At 35.8% G+C, this 19,114-nt stretch overlaps 2 protein-coding genes across 4 annotated transcripts; both read right to left on the bottom strand.

Annotated features, from left to right (window-relative positions):
• Positions 1-1,819: 1,819 nt before the first annotated feature.
• Positions 1,820-9,754, bottom strand: LOC127250672 (uncharacterized). Of its 2 annotated transcripts, none has more exons than XM_051274061.1 (3): positions 9,503-9,754; positions 3,156-3,601; positions 1,820-2,346 (listed from the first exon to the last, which is right to left on the bottom strand). In XM_051274061.1, exon 2 carries the CDS (start codon positions 3,460-3,462, stop codon positions 3,160-3,162), a length of 303 nt encoding a protein of 100 aa, XP_051130018.1. In that variant the 5' UTR covers positions 3,463-3,601; positions 9,503-9,754; the 3' UTR covers positions 1,820-2,346; positions 3,156-3,159. The 2 variants fall into 2 exon arrangements, with proteins under 2 accessions (XP_051130018.1, XP_051130017.1); XM_051274060.1 differs by having other exon boundaries at positions 3,156-3,553; positions 9,503-9,753.
• Positions 9,755-12,392: 2,638 nt separating this feature from the next.
• Positions 12,393-17,451, bottom strand: LOC127250507 (probable leucine-rich repeat receptor-like protein kinase At5g63930). 2 transcript variants are annotated; one of them, XM_051273825.1, is made up of 3 exons: positions 16,777-17,451; positions 13,523-16,667; positions 12,393-12,994 (listed from the first exon to the last, which is right to left on the bottom strand). In XM_051273825.1, exons 2-3 carry the CDS (start codon positions 16,542-16,544, stop codon positions 12,615-12,617), a joined length of 3,402 nt encoding a protein of 1,133 aa, XP_051129782.1. In that variant the 5' UTR covers positions 16,545-16,667; positions 16,777-17,451; the 3' UTR covers positions 12,393-12,614. The 2 variants fall into 2 exon arrangements, with proteins under 2 accessions (XP_051129782.1, XP_051129783.1); XM_051273826.1 differs by having other exon boundaries at positions 13,523-16,430; positions 16,777-17,449.
• Between the last annotated feature and the right edge of the window lie 1,663 nt (positions 17,452-19,114).

The raw sequence follows: 19,114 nt of genomic DNA, 5'->3' as shown, positions 1-19,114 counted from the left end.
TTTGTTGTTCGGTAAATTAGCATTTTCAATTTTGTTGTTCGGTAAATTAGCATTTTCAATTAGCTTATTGAATCTAAAAAACTAATTTTGAAAGCTGTATACCCAGCGTTTCATATTAGTTTTTTCAATTAAATTTTTTTATTCTTTATTTGTCCTTAAAATTAATTAATTCTTTAACATATATTAATAATTTTTTATTACACTATTTATTAATTCTTTGAATATATTTTCTTCTAATAAATTCATGTTTATAAATTTAAAATAATTATTTTTTTTATATGTCAATTATTTTATATATAAATTTGTTTAAATTTTTTTAGAATACATGTACTATAAAAATATTAATATTATTAATTAATTTATATAGTATTTTATATCACATAATATTTTTATTAAAATGAATATATTTATTTAAAACTATAAATTTTAATGTAAATACATATTAACTAAATTAAATTAATAAAAATACATATACTAATAATTTTTATTCATTTATATTTATACTATTTCTAATGAAAAAAAAATATATAATTCAATAAGCTTGCATTAATTCTTTACAAAATATTTTTAAAATAATAAAAATAAATATCTTAATAAAATTTTTTTAAAAATTAATAATAAATTTTTTAAGTCTACCCACCGAAAAACTAACTAAATATTTTGAAAATAAAATATAAAATGTCATTAATGGTCATCTTACGTATAAACAATTAATATAAACCACTATTTTACCAAACACTTTAATATAAACAGCTAATCCAATCAACTAGTCAAACCAGCTAATCAAATCAGCCAACAACTAACAACTAATCGAATCAGCTAACGGCTAATCGCTGTCAGCTAATTGCCAAACATCCTTGATATGGTAGAATTTTGTAATGGCACAATTAGTAATTTATAAAATTTTTAATTATATATATATATAGATATATTTATTGAAGTTATGCTTCATGCCGGCACAAGAAAAATTCTGTAAGAATTGGTCCACTTCTCTATTCTTTTTGCGATTTTTCCGGCTTTTTTTATTTATTGTTTACTTTTGCTTATTAATGATAAAAATATATTTATTTTTTATATAAAATATTACATCTCATTATTACTTTATTTAAAAGACAAGTAAAATCAAAATGTAAAGAAAATACAAACGTGACACGCTTTTGTTTACTTATCACTCCCCTTTTTGGCTTTTCCATCTCATGTATAATATCATAATTAAAATTCGTTGACCCGATGATCCTTAGGTAAATTTGTGAGAGTGAGATCATAATTTCAAATCTCGGATACTTTCAAATCTTATTTACAGCATATAGTTCGCTTACCAATTGACCCAAATTGCATTCGAAAAGTAACAAATACAATTCCCGCATCATAAATAAATAAATAAATAAATAAAATCTCCAATAAAACATGGTTAGTACCATAACTGTCACGTGTATAAGTAAAATTGCACCTACACTTGATCTCGGCCTCTTGTAAAATATAGTATCTGTTCTTATTTGTTTAATACATTATACTCGGGCCATCGGCCCACATTATATTAAATTATTTTTTTTGGGTCCTCATGTTCTCCCAAAACCTTTTCCAAATTTGCTTAAAATTGATGTAGTATTTTTAATATAAAATTAATTTTTAATATAATATAAAGAATATAAAAAAAAAGTGTTATAATTTTATATTTTTGGGTAAAAAAATTTAGATGAATAATAAATTTTTTAAGTAGAATTTCCCAAACAAACACACTCCAAATAAATTCCGTATGCCCTGCCCTCATCATTGGAATAAAACTATGGACATTAAGCATATAAAAATGCCCCCATCATTAGGATAAAACCGTAGACATTAAGCTCAAGAACTTGCACCGGCACCAAGTTGATGAGACATTCAATACATAATTGGGGATCAACCGTACAACTTAAACCGAAAATAAGATAGAAATAGAATATCAGTAACCCACATTTTACCGAGGATTTTTAACACTTGACAATCATATCAGATACATATCAACAAATGGATCCACAAAAACATCGGCAAACATATCTATATTACGAAAAGAAATAGTACCATCGAGATTAACCAAACTATCACACTGAGTACGAGGATACGCCGTCTCCATCGCCACATCAGATAAATCGAAATTTCCAACATTAGAGTAGCCTATCCCGGCAGAAATTCCATTTTTATCTTCAAGAAAATTTTATGATGTGGAATCCGCGACGCTTCTGCTTCAGTCTTTTCTCCAACACTTAGTTTTATCACTCTTCGACTTGCAGTTTCGACACTATTAGTGTCCACCATATTATATTTCTCATATAAACAGCGTCTTCAGCTTAACCATATCAGTTGAAGCTACACGTCATAAACACAAAAAAAATAAACCTTAATGTGTGTTCTTTTGGGGATATTTGGAATAGCACACTTAGAACATTTACCTAATTGAGCTATAGTCACAACTTCAGGCTCTTTAAATAGAACTCAAAGTGGTTTCAGAACTCCTAGATTAACAATTTTGCGCCTATTTTTTAACTTAAAAAGACTTTCGTCTTTTATGAAGTTCTGAAGCAACTTCATAATTGGTTGGGTTTCTTTTAAAGTTTTTTTACTATTCACTAATTTTTTTCTTTATAAAAAATCAAGTTAAACCCCTACAAAACATCGCATCAAATAACTATTCAAATTCAAAACTCTTCAATCACAACTATTTCTTTCTTCGCCCTTTTTCGTCAACTATTTAATCTTTGCGTTCCACCAATCACTCTCTAGAGCAAGAAAATATTCAAAATAATATGAATTATTATAATTCAATCATAAGTGCATGATAAATGCTTTTAATTTTTTTGAAAGAACAAAGATCAAAATGGATCTAGCCCAGAGCTGAAATGGCGGGAACAAACATTTTTTTTTTGTTTTAAAACCAAATCCAAGAGAATGCATTGCAAAACAAATGTGATCGAACAAGTACAGTTTCTAATCATATTTGCAGTGCGAGACACCCCAATTTTAAAGCCGTATAAATATAATCTAAATTTCCATCAAGAAAATCTGCTTACTGGGTCGAGCAAAACCAGAAGGCATCGATAAGGGACCATCCATGAACTTTATATATTCCATGAGAATCGGGGGCATGTAAATACATCAAAGAAGGGTAAAAGAATTACCTTGTCACTCATCATCGTATGAAATATGAGAACTGGTAGTGCAGCCAGGCGCTACCACATCCTCTGCTCCGCAGCAGTCATAGAACTTGGCGGCGTATGGAGGATCATCCTGTCCTAGCTCATAGTACCTCTTCTGATCGTCATGTCGGCGGCAGACAAAGATTGAAGGATGAAAGCGGCAAGACGTGGAGGAGTTGGAAGACACTGTATACGACGTTTTGCAACGTTTGCAAACCTTGCTTGCCTGCGTATCTTTTTCTGAAGTTTTTTCTTCACTTTCGCCCTTGTAATTCAGGTCAGAATCCATGCCTTTCTCCTTCTTCCTGAGAGAGATATACTCCCCTCTGAGTTTTGATTTTGATTGCTGCCCGTGAAACCTCTCGGCCTAGCGGCTAGCCCTTATTAATTGCAACATGGACTGTTTTAGAACTTTTGGCACTATTAATCTACAATAACATTTTCAAAAACATCGTATCGAATTTACTTTTTCTTTCATAAATCATAAAATACTAATTTTTTTTATTTTTCTGAAAAACTTTCAAAACTCCAAAGCTCTTTGTCTAAGCAAGAGTGGCTACCATGTATGACATTAAATTGCAAGAAACACATTCACACTAATCCATGAACTAAACTTAAACCTCCAAGCATTTTTTTTTTTTTTGTTTTTTTTCTTTTTTAATTTAAAACACAATTTTACAATGTTCAGTCACTACAGTTATAATAAAAATACTCTGTAAAAAGTCAACAATAGTTGGCTATTCCAAATCCCACATCGGTTGTGGGTTTGGGTTGGGGGTTGGATTTCCTATAAATTCAACCCCTGCCCTTGTTGTTTGATTTATCCCGTAGTACAATCCTCGTTTTCTAATTGTGTTGTATTTCTTATTTTCTATCATAATATAAGTTTGGTTGGGGTCCGAGGAGGTAGACATAATTTTGCCGAACCTCGTTAAATTTTGTGTTCTTTATTTTGCTTTGGTGTGTTGGTTATTTTGCGGTTATTTATTGTGCTTTAATTTTGCCGGGGAAATTCTGTCAAAAGACTATAAAAGGTCTAAGGAAATTGGGTTTTAAGTGAGTCTCGTGTCTCCTCCAATTACCTGGAAATTTTCTTCGGTATTAATTGGGTACGATATTTCACCGATCGTGTAGGGCTAACCCGTTTTTCGCAACAATTGGTATCAGAGCCTTGGTTGCTTAGTATGCTCTATGGTCGCAGTTAATCTGATCTTCCACATCAGAAAAGCGTCTCGGTTAAGCTGCCTTTATTGTGTAATTTCTTTTTGTTAATCAAACTCTGGAGCAGGAATGACGGAAAAATTCGGTGAAAAATCAACTTCAGATTCAAAGTCGTTGGTGACGTCGTCATCAAGAACGATAGTCACGAATGCCAAATTCGACGTCGAAAAATTCGACGGTACCAATAATTTTGGTATGTGGCAATGCGAGGTGTTGGACATCTTTTTCCAACAAGACCTGGACGGAGCACTCGCAGAGAACAAACCGGAGGATGTTGATGATAAAGACTGGACGAGAATCAACCGCCTGGCCTGTGGTACAATCCAGCTATGTCTCTTCAAGGAGCAGAAGTATCCATTTATGAGAGAGACGATGACGCACAAATTATGGAACGAATTGGAGGAAAAATTCATGAAAAAGAGCACATAAAATAAGCTCTACATGAAGACGAAGTTATATCGCTTCCAGTATTTGTCAGGTACCACCATGAACGAACACATAACTAGATTTGATTCTCTAGTTACTGATTTGCTGAATCTGGACGAGAAGATAAATGATATTGATAAGGTGCTGATACTGCTAGCATCACTTCCTGATGAATATGAACATATAATTGTTAGAATGCTGACTGGGAAATAAACAATTTCCTTTAAAGAAGTTACTACTGCTTTGTATTCTAACGAGATCAGGAAAAAGAATAAGTTAAAACACTTCGATTGGTGAAGACCACTATGCCCGGGGTCGTAACAAAAAATACAAGCCGACGAGAAGAGGCAGATCCCAGTCAAGAGGCAGAGTAGCAAAAGATGAATGTGTCTTTTGCCATTAGAAATGACACTAGAAGAAAGACTGTCCAAAGCTACAAAAGAAAAAGGGGAAAGCAGTAGTTGAAGCATGTGTTGCTGATAATGATGAATCAGATTATTTATTAGCCTATGCCTCATCGGTGACCTGCAGTGACGACTGGTTGCTGGACTCAGGATGTTCATTCCACATGTGTTCTAAGAAGGAGTGGTTTGTCAATTTTGAAAATATTGACGTCGGAGTTGTCTATCTAGCTGACAACCAACCTTGCCAGATAACTGGAGTTGGTTCAATCTATCTGAAGAACCACGATGGAATAATTAATGTGCTGACAGAGGTTCGGTACATACCGAAATTCGCCAAAAACCTTATATCAGTGGGAGTCTTGGAATATAAAGGCCATTCTATCAGCATTCAGAATAAGATTCTTAAAATGATCTCAGGAGCACTTGTCGTCATGAAAGGTAAAAGAAAAAATAACCTGTATCACTCTCAGGGCAACACAGTGGTTGACGTAGCAGCAGCAGTATCAGCATTAGATAAAGATGATGAGATGACCAAGCTCAGGCATATGAGACTTGGGCATGCAGATGAAAAATCCTTGCAGACTCTGGCAAAGCAAGGAATATTAAAGGGTACAAAGACTTGCCAACTTGATTTTTATGAGCACTGTGTTCTGGGAAAGCAATCGCGGGTGAAGTTTGGAACAACAATCTATAGCACTAAAGGCATTATGGATTACATTCACTCAGACGTGTGGGGACCAACCAAAACAGCTTCTTTGGGAGGAAACCATTATTTTATAACATTTGTTGATGATTTTTCGAGGAGAATATGGGTATATCCAATGCGAACTAAAGACGAAGCTTTCAACAAATTCCTCGATTGGAAGAGAACGATGGAGAACCAGACCGGGAGGAAAATTAAAGTGCTTCGATCTGACAATGGTACGGAATATCGAAATGACCCTTTTTTCGATATTTGCAAAAATGAAGAAATCTCCCGACATTTCACAGTTCGGGATACACCACAACAAAATGGAGTGGCCGAGCGCATGAATCAAACTTTGCTAGAGAAAGTCCGGTGCATAATGTACAATGCTAATTTGGGCAAACAATTCCGGGCTGAAGCGTTCACATATGCAAGCCACCTAATCAATCGACTACCATCAGCTGCGCTTAAAGGGAAGACACCTTTGGAGGTATGGTTTGGCAAATCTGCTAATGATTATGATTCTTTACGTATGTTTGGATCTATTGCATATTATCACGTAAGAGAATCAAAACTAGATCCAAGGGCGAGAAAAGCTATCTTCATAGAGATATCATCTGGAGTAAAAGGATAATGCTTATGGTGCCCGGAGATGAAAAAAATGATCTTTAGCAGGGATGTTACTTTCAACGAATCAGAAATGTTGAAAAAAATAACCAAGCAGCAGATAGAGAATACCCCTAGCAGGTGGAGTGTTCTTCCAAGGAGGTGGAGTTCCAGACATCTATGACTAAACTTGTAGATGATCAACCAACTGACGATGATGGTTCTTGTACCGAAGAAGAGCCCGGAGAAAGAGAGGTTTTAACCCAAGAATCTCAACAACAACAAAATTTACCAATTGCAGTTAGGAGGCCAAGAAGAAAAATTCAGAAACCTGCTCAATTCCAAAGTATGGTGGCCTATGCACTTCCTGTTATTGAAGAAGGTATACCACAAACTTTTCTTGATGCAGTGCATTGTTCTGAAAAAGAAAAGTGGAAGAAAGCCATGGACGAGGAAATGCATTTTCTTGAAGCAAATCACACATGGAAGCTAGCTGAGCTACCGAAGGTAAAGAAGGCAATTGGTTGCAAATGGGTCTATACTAAGAAAGAAGGATTTCCCAATTGTAATGACGTCCGCTACAAGGCAAGATTGGTAGCCAAAGGCTATGCTCAAAAGGAAGGAATTGATTACAATGAGGTATTTTCTCCTGTTGTAAAACATTCCTCTATTCGTATTTTGTTGGCTTTGGAAGCGCAGTACGATTTGGAACTAGTTCAAATGGATGTAAAGACGGCGTTCTTACACGGTGACTTGGAGGAGGAAATCTACATGAATCAACCCAAAGGATTTAAAGTTGTTGGGAAAGAAGATTGGGTATGCAAGTTGAACAAATCGCTGTATGGATTGAAACAATCTCTAAGACAGTGGTACAGACGATTTGATCAATTCATGACCGGCCAGAAGTACACCAGAAGCAACTTCGATCATTGTGTGTATTTTCGTAAGCTAAATGATAGATCTTTCATTTATCTTCATCTCTATGTCGATGATATGTTAATTGCTTCGAAAAATAGAGGAGAGATAAGCAGATTGAAGTCCCAACTCAGCAAAGAGTTCGAAATGAAAGATCTTGGTGAAGCAAAGAAGATTCTTGGCATGAAAATAACAAGAGACAGAAAGAGAGGCACATTGTGCTTGAACCAGAAGCAATATTTGAATAAAGTACTACATCGATTTGGCATGACTGACAAAACCAAACCTGTGAGTACACCACCTGTTTCTCATTTCAAACTTAGCGCTTCACAGTGTCCGAAAACGAAAGAGGAACGTGATTACATGTCAAAGGTTCCTTATTCAAATGCGGTTGGTAGCTTGATGTATGCGATGGTGTGTACGAGGCCTGACATTTCACATGCAGTTGGGATTGTGAGCAGGTATATGCATGATCCAGACAAAGAACATTGGCAAGCCGTGAAAAGGATTCTAAGGTATATTCTGAAAACCTTAGATATTGGATTGATGTTTAAATGAAGTAACGATATTGGTCAATATATAGTTGGGTACTTCGATTCAGACTATGCAGGAGAACTAGATAAACGACAATCAACTACCGGTTATGTATTCACTCTTGCAAATGCACCAGTTAGTTGGAAGTCAACCTTACAGTCTACCGTCGCTCTATCAACAACATAGGCAGAATACATGGCCATCACTGAGGCTGTTAAGGAGGCAATCTGGTTACAAGGATTAGTGGATGACTTGGGAGTCTGTCAAAAATATGTTACAGTGTTTTGTGATAGCCAAAGTGCTATTCACTTAGCAAAGAACCAAGTATATCATGCTAGAACAAAGCATATAGATGTACGGTACCATTTTGTGCAGGAAATAATTGAAGAAGGTGGAGTCTACGTGCAAAAGATTAAGACCACTGAGAATCCTGCAGATATGTTGACAAAAGGTGTAACGTGTATCAAGTTTGAACATTGTTTGAACTTGATAAATGTTCTAAGAGTTTGAAGCATTTGGAGGCCCGACCAATCTGTATGATAGGAGAATTTTGGAGAAGATATTTTGGATGGGATTTGAAAATTGCCAAAGGTGGAGATTTGTAAAAAGTCAACAATAGTTGGCTATTCCAAATCCCACATCGGTTGTGGATTTGGGTGGGGGGGTGGATTTTCCTATAAATTCACCCCCTGCCCTTGTTGTTTGATTTATCCCGCAGCACAATCCTCGTATTCTAATTGTGTTGTATTTCTTATATTCTCTCATAATATAAGTTTGGTTGGGTCCGAGGATGTAGGCATAATTTTGCCGAACCTCGTTAAATTTTGTGTTCTTTATTTTGCTCTGGTGTGTTGGTTATTTTGCGGTTATTTATTGTGCTTTAATTTTGCCGGGGAAATTCTGTCAAAAGACTATAAAAGGTCTAAAGAAATTGGGTTTTAAGTGAGCCTCGTGTCTCCTCCAATTACCTGGAAATTTTTTTCGGTATTAATTGGGTACGATATTTCGCCGATCGTGTAAGGCTAACCCATTTTTCGCAACATACTCCCTCATCCGATAAGAAGGATACCATGTGTGTCCCATGAAAATATACAATTTCCTAATTTAGTAATTATTCTATTTGTCTAACGTAATAAATATTCTTACAACTTACTATATATTATATAAATATTCCTCGTAGAGACATTTTTGTCTTTTGCGAGTACAAAATTTTCTGAATCTCAAGCTCAACATCAATATCTCAAACTCAAATCAAAACCAAAACACAGTTCCACTAGCTTTTTGCACTACAAAAACAATTACGCAAATTCAGCCTAATATTTCGAATTTAACAATAGCAATAACATGATTATATTATACTGCTTAAATAATATGAATTCTCACATATTTATAAACCAAATCGAGCAAATATTTGGCAACTGCTCTAATCGAAAATATTTAGGTTATTTACTAACAATTTAATTAATCCTAATATGTTGATGGAAGACATACATACAAAGCCTCCGACCAAGCAAAATTAGTAGAAGGAATTAACTTACAAAGACCCCGTGAAACTGTAGAAGAAGAAGACCGTCAAGACGACGACCTGGTCCGTTACGATGACGGCGAAGGTCGAGAGGAAAAGATAACGAAGGTCGAAGAACTAATCGTGAAGCCAAAGTATAGGAGAAGACTTGAATGTCGGTGAGAGACGAATCAGTAACGGCGATCGACGACTTCGTGGAGAAGACGGGAAATGGAGTAACGCTCGGGGTAGGGGTGCAGGTTTAGGGATATATTTCTAAAGATTTTGGGTTTCTTCATTTATTTTATTTTTATTTTACTTTTATGCATCTGTTTTTATATGTTGATTTTTGTAAGTGTATAAAATATATTTATGTTGTTTTTTTTTATTATTTTTTTTTTGTCAATATTGTTTTTAAAATAAAAAATACTATTTTTATAAATTCTTTTACAATAATTTTATTTTAATACTCTCTTACTGGTATATTCAATTCAGATTCTGTGGAATTTTATTGGACTTTTAAAATATAGATGGATTCAATCAAGATTTTTAAAGTTTTTTTGAAATTCGGAGATATTCAATCGACATTTTTAAAAGTTTTTTAAAAATTTTGAGGTATTCAACAATTCAAAATTTTAATGGAAAATTATGAAAATTTTGCATAGAATAAAATCTCTTTTCATCAGTATAGACTCGTGGATTTTCTAAATCTAAAGAAATCCATATACTTTGTTAGAAATTTTGGGGGAAAACAATGAGATTGTCTTATTAATCATCAAAAATAAGGAGTCTATATATAGGCAATACAAAACAGACTCGATAGACTCAAATCTAAGTAATCTAATCTACGAATAAGATCAAATCTAGATATAAATCTACTAAATCTAAAACTAAATATCTAAAATATCTCAACATTCCCCCTCAAACTCAAGTGGTATAACAGAAACAAACTTTAGTTTGATGAGAAATTTGAATATAAATGCAAAAAGAAAACATAAATAAAATTAGCAGTCGACTCTCCACCCACCGGAGCAAAAAACGAGATGACTCTCCACCGGAGTCGAAAACGAGATGACTCTCCACCGGAGCAAAAAACGAGATGACTCCACCGAAGCCGAAAACAATGACTCCACTTGAGCCGAAAACGACATGACTCCACCGAAGCCGAACACGAGATGACTCTCCACCGGAGCCGAAAACAAGCCGAAAATGAGATGACTCCACCGGAGCCGAAAATGACATGACTCCACCGGAGCCGAAAACGACAGAACTTCACCGAAGCCTAAAACGAGATGACTCCACCGGAGCCGAAAACGACATGACTCTACCAAAGCCGTCGAAAACGAGATGACTCCACCGGAGCCGAAAACGAGATGACTCTACTTGAGTCGAAAATCACATGACTCCACCGGAGCCAAAAACCACATAACTCCATCGGAGGCGAAAACGAGATGACTCCACCGGAGCCTAAAACGACAGGACTCCACTGAAGCCGAAAACGACATGACTCCACCGGAGCCGAAAACAGACAAATCGCAAACATCGGACAGATCAGATCGCACGCAGGCACCAGACAAACAACGGACAGATGGAAGATCATAGACAGATTTATGGCAACAAATAAGCAACGAAAGATGGCAGATCGCATGTAGGCAACGACAGATGACAGATCGCACGCAGCAACAGACATGCAATGACTGATGGCAGATCGCACGCAGCAACAGACAGACAACGACAGATGATAGATCGCACGCAGCAACAGACATACAACGGATATATGGCAGATCGTTTCAGATTGCTCGCAGGCAACAAATAAGCAGCGAAAATTTCAGATTGCACACAGGCAACAGACAAGCAGTGGACAAATGGCAGATTGGAGACGAGACGAGACAGATTTGCAAAAAGATAACTTGCGAAGGCATGATCTCAAAATCACAAAACCTTCTCAAAATCACAAGACATCCGGGTACAATCCAGGTTGAATGTACCCGAAAAAACACGGGTTGGTAGGCTATATCTACGGCATGAGAAAAATAAGCTCTGATACCATGTTAGAAATTTTGGGGGAAAATAATGAGATTGTCTTATTAATCATCAAAATAAGGAGTCTATATATATAGGCAATACAAAACAGACTCGATAGACTCAAATCTAAGTAATCTAATCTATGAATAAGATCAAATCTAGATATAAATCTACTAAATCTAAAACTGAATCTAAAATATCTCAACAAACTTTTCAAAATAAAAAAAAAAAATCATTGAAATCCGAATTGAATACCTATTTTTTTAGTCTCTGGTCACATTTATGTTTTGTGTACTTAACATTAAAAATATTCTTATAATTGTATAATTTTTTTTTACAAATGTCATTCTATTAATATTATACGACACTAATGAAAGTATATTTATAATTTTTTTAAATTTATACTATATTTTGATATAATAATTAATATTTAAATATCAGCACGCAAAAGCTAAATAAGATTTTAAAGCCAGACGAAGGTGATATAAGTTTGGATGATAGATGTATTGATGTGTATGCCTATTATATTTTTTGATAATCTTTATAGGTATCATTCCATTTTAAAAGAACTACAGATTTTTTTTTCTTCCTATTTTGCTTATTATTTTTATTATAATTAAGAATATTGTAAAAATTGATAATTTATACATAATCAATAAAAATAAATATTGAATTAGTTTATCATAAAAATATAATTTACTAAAAGAATATTTTCTTCCATAAAACCAAAAGTATTATTAATTTTTAATATTATACAATTCAAAAAGTCTATTTAAAATATATAAAATATCATAATCCAAAAAATAAACACACTCGGTAGAAGATTAGTGATCTGGCTTTACTTTGGTCGACACTCAAATATTAGCAACAAACTGATCATGCTTAATTTTAAAACGAAATTCAAAATAAACAAAAATCATATAAATTTAGAAAACATATTAACAAGACAAAATTTACAATAATAAGATCTATCTGTATAAACATAACCAATATTTTTTCTAGAAAAATTTACATAAATTTCTAGGGTTCCTCAAGTGTAAGGTTGATCTAATGTGAGGCTTCATACTTCAAAAAGCTAATCAGTTAATAAACCCTGCTAGAAAAATCATACATACATTGGATCACAAGGGATCATCTTTCCGATTGTCGTCGTCGTCGGACGGCGAAACTCCGAGGCCTTCTTGGTCGTTGGATTCGAGCAGCATCAGCACGACCTCGCGCATGGATGGCCGTTCTAACGGCGACATGCTCGTGCACATAAGCGCGATTTTCAGCACGGTGATCATGTGGCTAGCCGTGGTGTCGTTTTTCAAATCGAGACGGTTATCTAGTATCTTGTGCGACAATGAATTGTCTCGAATGTAATTCCGTACCCATGTCACGAGATCGCCTCCTTGTTCGAGTGGTTGCACCGGAGTTTTCCCGGTGAGTAGCTCTAGGAGGACCACGCCGTAGCTATAGATGTCGCACTTTTCCGTCACCTTCATCGTGTACGCATATTCTACAGCACAACACAAATCAATTAAACTTTTAAATGAAATGATCATTTAATATAATATTTCATTCGGCTCAGGTTTCATATTGATTGAGTTAAATTAGCCCAATGAGCACATATCAACAAAATAGATAGCACATATGTGATAATACATAATAATACAATCTCAAATACATATTCTAACCATACACGATATATTTTTATATACCACAATATATATACAATACAATATAATATATAATCTGCACAATACATATTTCTACATGACACAACATTATATTACGTCAAACTATTCCTAAATATTTATTAATGTACTTTCCCTCGTAAAAAAGAGTCACAATTAGCTTTATTTTTTATTCAAAACATCGTATTCTGAAACTATTTTTTACTAGAAAATACCGAAACCAAAAAAACAATTAAACATTCACCGTTAATGAGAGCAATAAATGTGGCTAAAATTGAAATATACTCACCGGGTGCGATGTAACCCGTCAATGAGAGCAATAAATGTGGCTAAAATTGAAATATACTCACCGGGTGCGATGTAACCGTATGATCCGGCGACAGCGGACATCGACTTGGATTGGGGCATGTCGATCACCTTCGCAAGACCAAAATCTCCGACATGAGCTTCGAAGTTCTCATCAAGCAATATGTTGTTCGACTTTATGTCGCGGTGAATGATCTTAGGCCGGCAGCCGTGATGCAAATAAGCGAGCCCCTCGGCTGCTCCGAGAGCAATTTTGAACCTCGTCGCCCACTCCAAATCGCAAGGTGCGCCGTGAAGCAATTCGCCCAAGCTGCCCCTCGCCATGTACTCGTACAAAAGAAGATTCGAGCCTTGATAATACGAAAAGCCATAGAGCTTCACAATGTTACGATGCCGTATCTTTCCCAACGTCAGAATCTCGGCCCGAAAGCTGTTCTCGATGTTATTACCTTCTCGGTTCGAAGCAAGCTTCTTGACAGCGATTATCTGCGTCGACTGCAACACGGCCTTGTAAACAGTCCCAACCGCCCCCCTCCCGATCACAAAATCATCATGAAAATTGCTCGTCGCCTCGACAAGGTCTTGGAACGTGAACCCGTCTTTCGGAGGGAAGTAAATGTCGGAATCAACGGACGAGTCGTCCTTTTCTTGCAATGATCCGACCATGTCGACCGGGCGACACTTCATTAAATATAGAATGAACACAATGAGAACAAGCGAAACTCCACCGATCACCGTGGCAACAATCGTTACGATCTTCCCTTGCGGAGCATTCATAGATCCTCCGATCATTGGGGGACTTTTGTCGAAAGAATTCAATTCCGTGCAGTTTCCGAGAGGTCGGCCGCAAAGTCCCTTGTTCCCGACGAAGCTACTTGTACTCATATTCTGGAACAACTGCGCCGAAGGCAACGGTCCCGTCAAGTCGTTGTACGAGAAGTTGCAGCCTAAAAGGCTCGACAAGTTCGCGAATGTGCTCGGAATCTCGCCGACCAAATGGTTGTTGTTGATCAATAGGTACTCCAACAAGATCAGATTCCCGAGCTCCGGCGGGATGTTCCCCGACAAATTGTTGTAGCTGAGATTCATCGCGATTTGCAGGCTGGCGAGATTCCCTAACTCCTTCGGTATCTCGCCGGAAAACAGATTGCCGCCCACCTGCAGCTCCGTCAAATGAGTCAAACTCCCCAATGCCGCTGGAATGTTGCCGGAGAATCTATTTTCCGATAAAATCAGCCGCTCGAGCAGCGAAAGGAAACCTAACTCGCTCGGTATGGCATCGACGAGATTGTTACGGCTAAGGTCGAGCCGTTGTAGCGCCTTGCAGTTGAGAATTTGCCGCGGTATCCGTCCCGTAAAAAAGTTTGACGACACGTTGAAAGCCACAAGCTGCAACAGATTGCCGATCTCCTTCGGAAGCTCCGACGTGAAATAATTCCCCGAAACGTCGAGCCTCTGCAGCTTCCGGCAGTTCCCTATTTCTCGCGGTATCGGCCCGCTGAACAAGTTTTGACTCAGTTCAACGGCGGAGAGATTTCTCAATCGGCAAACATCCGACGGGAAGTTCCCCGTCAGCTTATTCCCGCTGAGCCGGAGCTGCACCATCGACGAGCAATTGACAACGCCAAACGGAATGCTCCCGTGCAGCGCATTCGTCTCAAGATTGAGCAATATCAAATTCGAATGGCGACATATATACGGAGGTATTCGACCCGTTAAATGATTGTCGGAAAAATCGACAACCCAAAGAGGGCTATATAACCCGAGACTCGGGGGTATCGTCCCGCTCAATTCGTTATTAAAGAGCTGCAATTGGCTCATCCTTGGAAGGTACTGAAAACCAAACGGTATCGGCCCGGTTAACCGATTTATCGACAAATCGAGCTTCGTAAGGTTCCGCAATGTACTTAGCTCCGTTGGGATAATCCCGACGAGTTCGTTCTGAAACAAGTAGAGCAAGAATAGGCCTTCAATTCGAGCCAATTCAGTCGGGATTTCTCCGGTGAGATAATTCTCGGAGAAATCGATTTCCAAGCAAAAACAGAGGTTTCCGATCTCCGGCGGAATCGTTCCGTTCAATCCATTCCGGTAGAGATACAGCCTCTTCAAGAACTTAATGTTTCCGAGCTCGGCCGGAATCGCTCCGACGAGGTTGTTTTGATACAATGCAAGTGTCTCAAGGCTCGAGCAGTTCCCGAGCTCCGGCGGGATCGTACCGGAGAACTGATTATCCCAAAGAATTAAATCGGTTAATCTCACAAGCATTCCTAATTCCTTCGGCAAGTTTCCGGCGATCTCATTTTGCGCAAGGCCGAGCGTTTCTAAGCTCCGGCATTGGCCGATCTCCGGCGGCAGGCTGCCGGAGATCGCATTCTGGCCTGCTCTGAATGTCCGGAGGTTCGTCAGATTGCCGAACGACGGCGGCAATGGGCCGGTGATGTTGTTCGTATAGGCGACGAATTGTTCGAGCGACGACAGCTTACCAAACTCCGCCGGAATCGAACCGGAGAGCTGATTATTACATACATTGAGGGTCACGAGGCGGGAGAGGTTACAGAGCTCGACGGGGATTTCTCCGGCGAGCTGATTATCGTATAAATTAATGGTTGTGAGCATCGAACATTGGCCGATTTCCGTCGGAATTCGGCCGGAGAAACGGTTGTCGGAGAGGTCGAGGTAGGAGAGATGGGGCAATCTGCCGATTGAGGAATCGATTGTGCCTGAGAGATTCTTGGAGCTCAAATTCAGTGACGAGACAAATGGATTCTTCGATTTGTACGATGATGATGCTGAGGAAGACGATGATGATGATGCTGAGGAAGACGATGATGATGATGCTGAGGAAGACGATGATGATGAGGTACAGTTCACACCTGTCCAGAAGCAAGGCGTGGAGTCGTTTGGATTCCAATTGGCAAGAAAATCGAAAGGATCGACAATGGATTTCTTCATCTGGAGGAGAGAAATTCCATCGTCAGTCAAAGCTTCAGAGGCAAAATCGAACATCAAAAACCCTAGAAATCCCCAAACAATGGCTTTCCTCAACAGCTCAACCAAAATAGACATTACTGTCACTATCTTAAAACTGTCGAATTTGGACAAACAGATGAAATATTCCTTGATTTCAGCTAAACCCAAATCCAAACCCCCTTTTGGTGGCTTCTGATCACAAATTAGAGCATAAAAAACCTGAATTTGATCCAATTAGGAAAAAAAAAAAAAAAAAAAGTTGAGAAATCGAAAAGGAAATTCATCAAAGATAAATAAATAAATAAAGATAAAATAATTAAAGATTTACCTGGCAAGAAAGGTTCTTGAAAACCCTTTTTCGATCTTCATGTGAGATTTGAGAAAAGGGAGAAAAGAGAAAGGGGGTTTGGAATCGAAATCAAATGCAATGAACCCAAGAAGTGATTGTAATTTATTTTATTTTATTTATATTTTATTAATTGGGTGGAAATCTGTGTTGTGTTGCTTCAGAAACAAAGGAACAGCTCAAAGGCACAAATGGAAAAAGGTATTTGGACACTTAAGAGAGCAGAAAGGGATTTTCTTTTCTGATAAACACAAAATCAAAAAATAAAATAAAATAAAATTATCTTCTGGATCGATGGAAGAAACAATGAATTTAAGCTCTCTCGCTCTAATGGCCGACAAGGCATGCTTTCAGAAACCCCTCTCTCTTTCTCTCTCTAGAAATATAGATACAGTATGAGTGTGTATTGGTCTGGTCTGTATCTATATATGTTGTATATAATTGTGTTATGCAAGATTTAGGGTTTCTTTTTTTTTTTTTGGTTGGGTCTGGAAATCTATGAATGATAATGATGATAATTATGATCACTATCAGCAAGATTTTGTGGTATATCTCTGTGTGTGTGTATCTCACTCCTAAGTTTCTCTCTCGCTCTAAAAAGTGGTGGAAAAGGGGGAAGCTTTTTTGGTGAGGAAGTGAAAAGCGCATTGTGAATATTTTATGAGGAATCCCATTTTTCGAGGAGTGAGTTTGTGGGCATTCTGAGGAAGATGGGGACGCCCATTGGTAGGTCAGCCTCACTTACTCATTTTATTTATTTATTTATTTATTATTATTATTATTATTAGTTATTGTTGTTGTTGTGTTATTTATTTTCGTACAATGCATAATGTGAAGTCACATGTGATGCAAGCAATACTCGTGTTTTCTCACCTTCTACAGCGTCCCTGTTACTTGTAGGTTTGGCGGTTGAATTTAAGATGGTAAATAGTGAAATTTTATATTAAAATAATTAGTCAATTTAATACTCTTCTGTTCTATTGGAATTGAACTTTTTTTTATTAGGGACACAATATTTAAAATGAGAATATTTAATTAGTTATTAATAATTAGTTATGATATTATGATATTATTTTTTTAATAATTAATACTCCCTTATCTCATTTTTATTATCATAAAGTATATTTGCACGGTTGTTTTCTAGGTGATTGTTTTTTTTGTTATGAATTGACAAATTTGTCTTTAATTGTATGGTAGAGATTAAAAGTAATAAATGAATTAAGGGTAAAAATGTAAAAAATGTGTTTAAAAAAGAAAAATAAGATATTAGTTTGAGGACAGAAGGAGTAATATTTATAGTTTTAAAGTATATTTAATATATAATTAAAAAAAATTAAAACATATGTTTAAATATTTTAAAATTATATAACAATTAAAAAAATATATGCAGTATGAATATCATTATGTAGATTAAAAAAATTTCTATGATACAAGTAAATAAAAAAATATTTTTGTTTATTTATAATTAACATAAATCAATTTTATAAAAGATGTGTAGTTTTAAATATAGATAAAAATATTTATATTTTTAAGGAGAGGGGTAAAAATAAAGAATTTTTGAGTGGGTCCTACGCCATTTCTAATGTTTTATTTTATGTAGTTAATTAAGTTGATTTATATTTGTTAAATATATTTTGATTTAATAAATTTTACCAAAAATAGAAATGTGTCAATTGTTACGGAACAAACATAAATGAAAATAGTGTCAATTGTGGTGGAACGGGGGAGTATAATATAAATAAATCTTAATATAGTATTTTAAAAATAAATTATTTTTTATATAGTATTTCCTCCGTCCCATTTAATTTGTTCATTCTTTTTATTTTTTCGTTCGTTTTACATAATTTGTCTTTTTTAAAAATATAATTATACATTTTAATTATATTTTAAAATTCATAATTATTTTTTTAATTTTAATTAAACTATTTAATCATCTTAATTTTAATCTATAATTATTTTTATTAAATTATACTCTCTCTCATATCTATATATTTATTTGTTTTTTTGCACAGAATTTTATAAATATTAGTATTATATTAAGATGTAGTAGAAATAAAAATAAAAAGACTAAACTAACCTTGTTTGTATTGTATGATATGAAGGTAATGACATTTGTGTAATATATTATAAATTAGAAGGGTATTTGTAATGTTAGATATATAGTACAATTACTTAAAAAAATGATACTTTGTTACGAGACCGACAAAAATGAAAAACTAGATAGATTATTAAGAGACGAAGAAAATAATTATTTTCATTGAATATGCTTCTTAATACTTACTAATTACACAATACCTACGACAATTCGCGTGTTCATTTT

The sequence above is a fragment of the Andrographis paniculata genome, unplaced genomic scaffold (genome assembly GCF_009805555.1).
Source record: "Andrographis paniculata isolate CXL003 unplaced genomic scaffold, ASM980555v1 Contig37END, whole genome shotgun sequence".
Lineage (NCBI taxonomy): Eukaryota > Viridiplantae > Streptophyta > Magnoliopsida > Lamiales > Acanthaceae > Andrographis > Andrographis paniculata.
The sequence above is the reverse complement of the archived record's forward strand: the minus strand, read 5'-3'. Positions and strand labels throughout refer to the sequence as shown.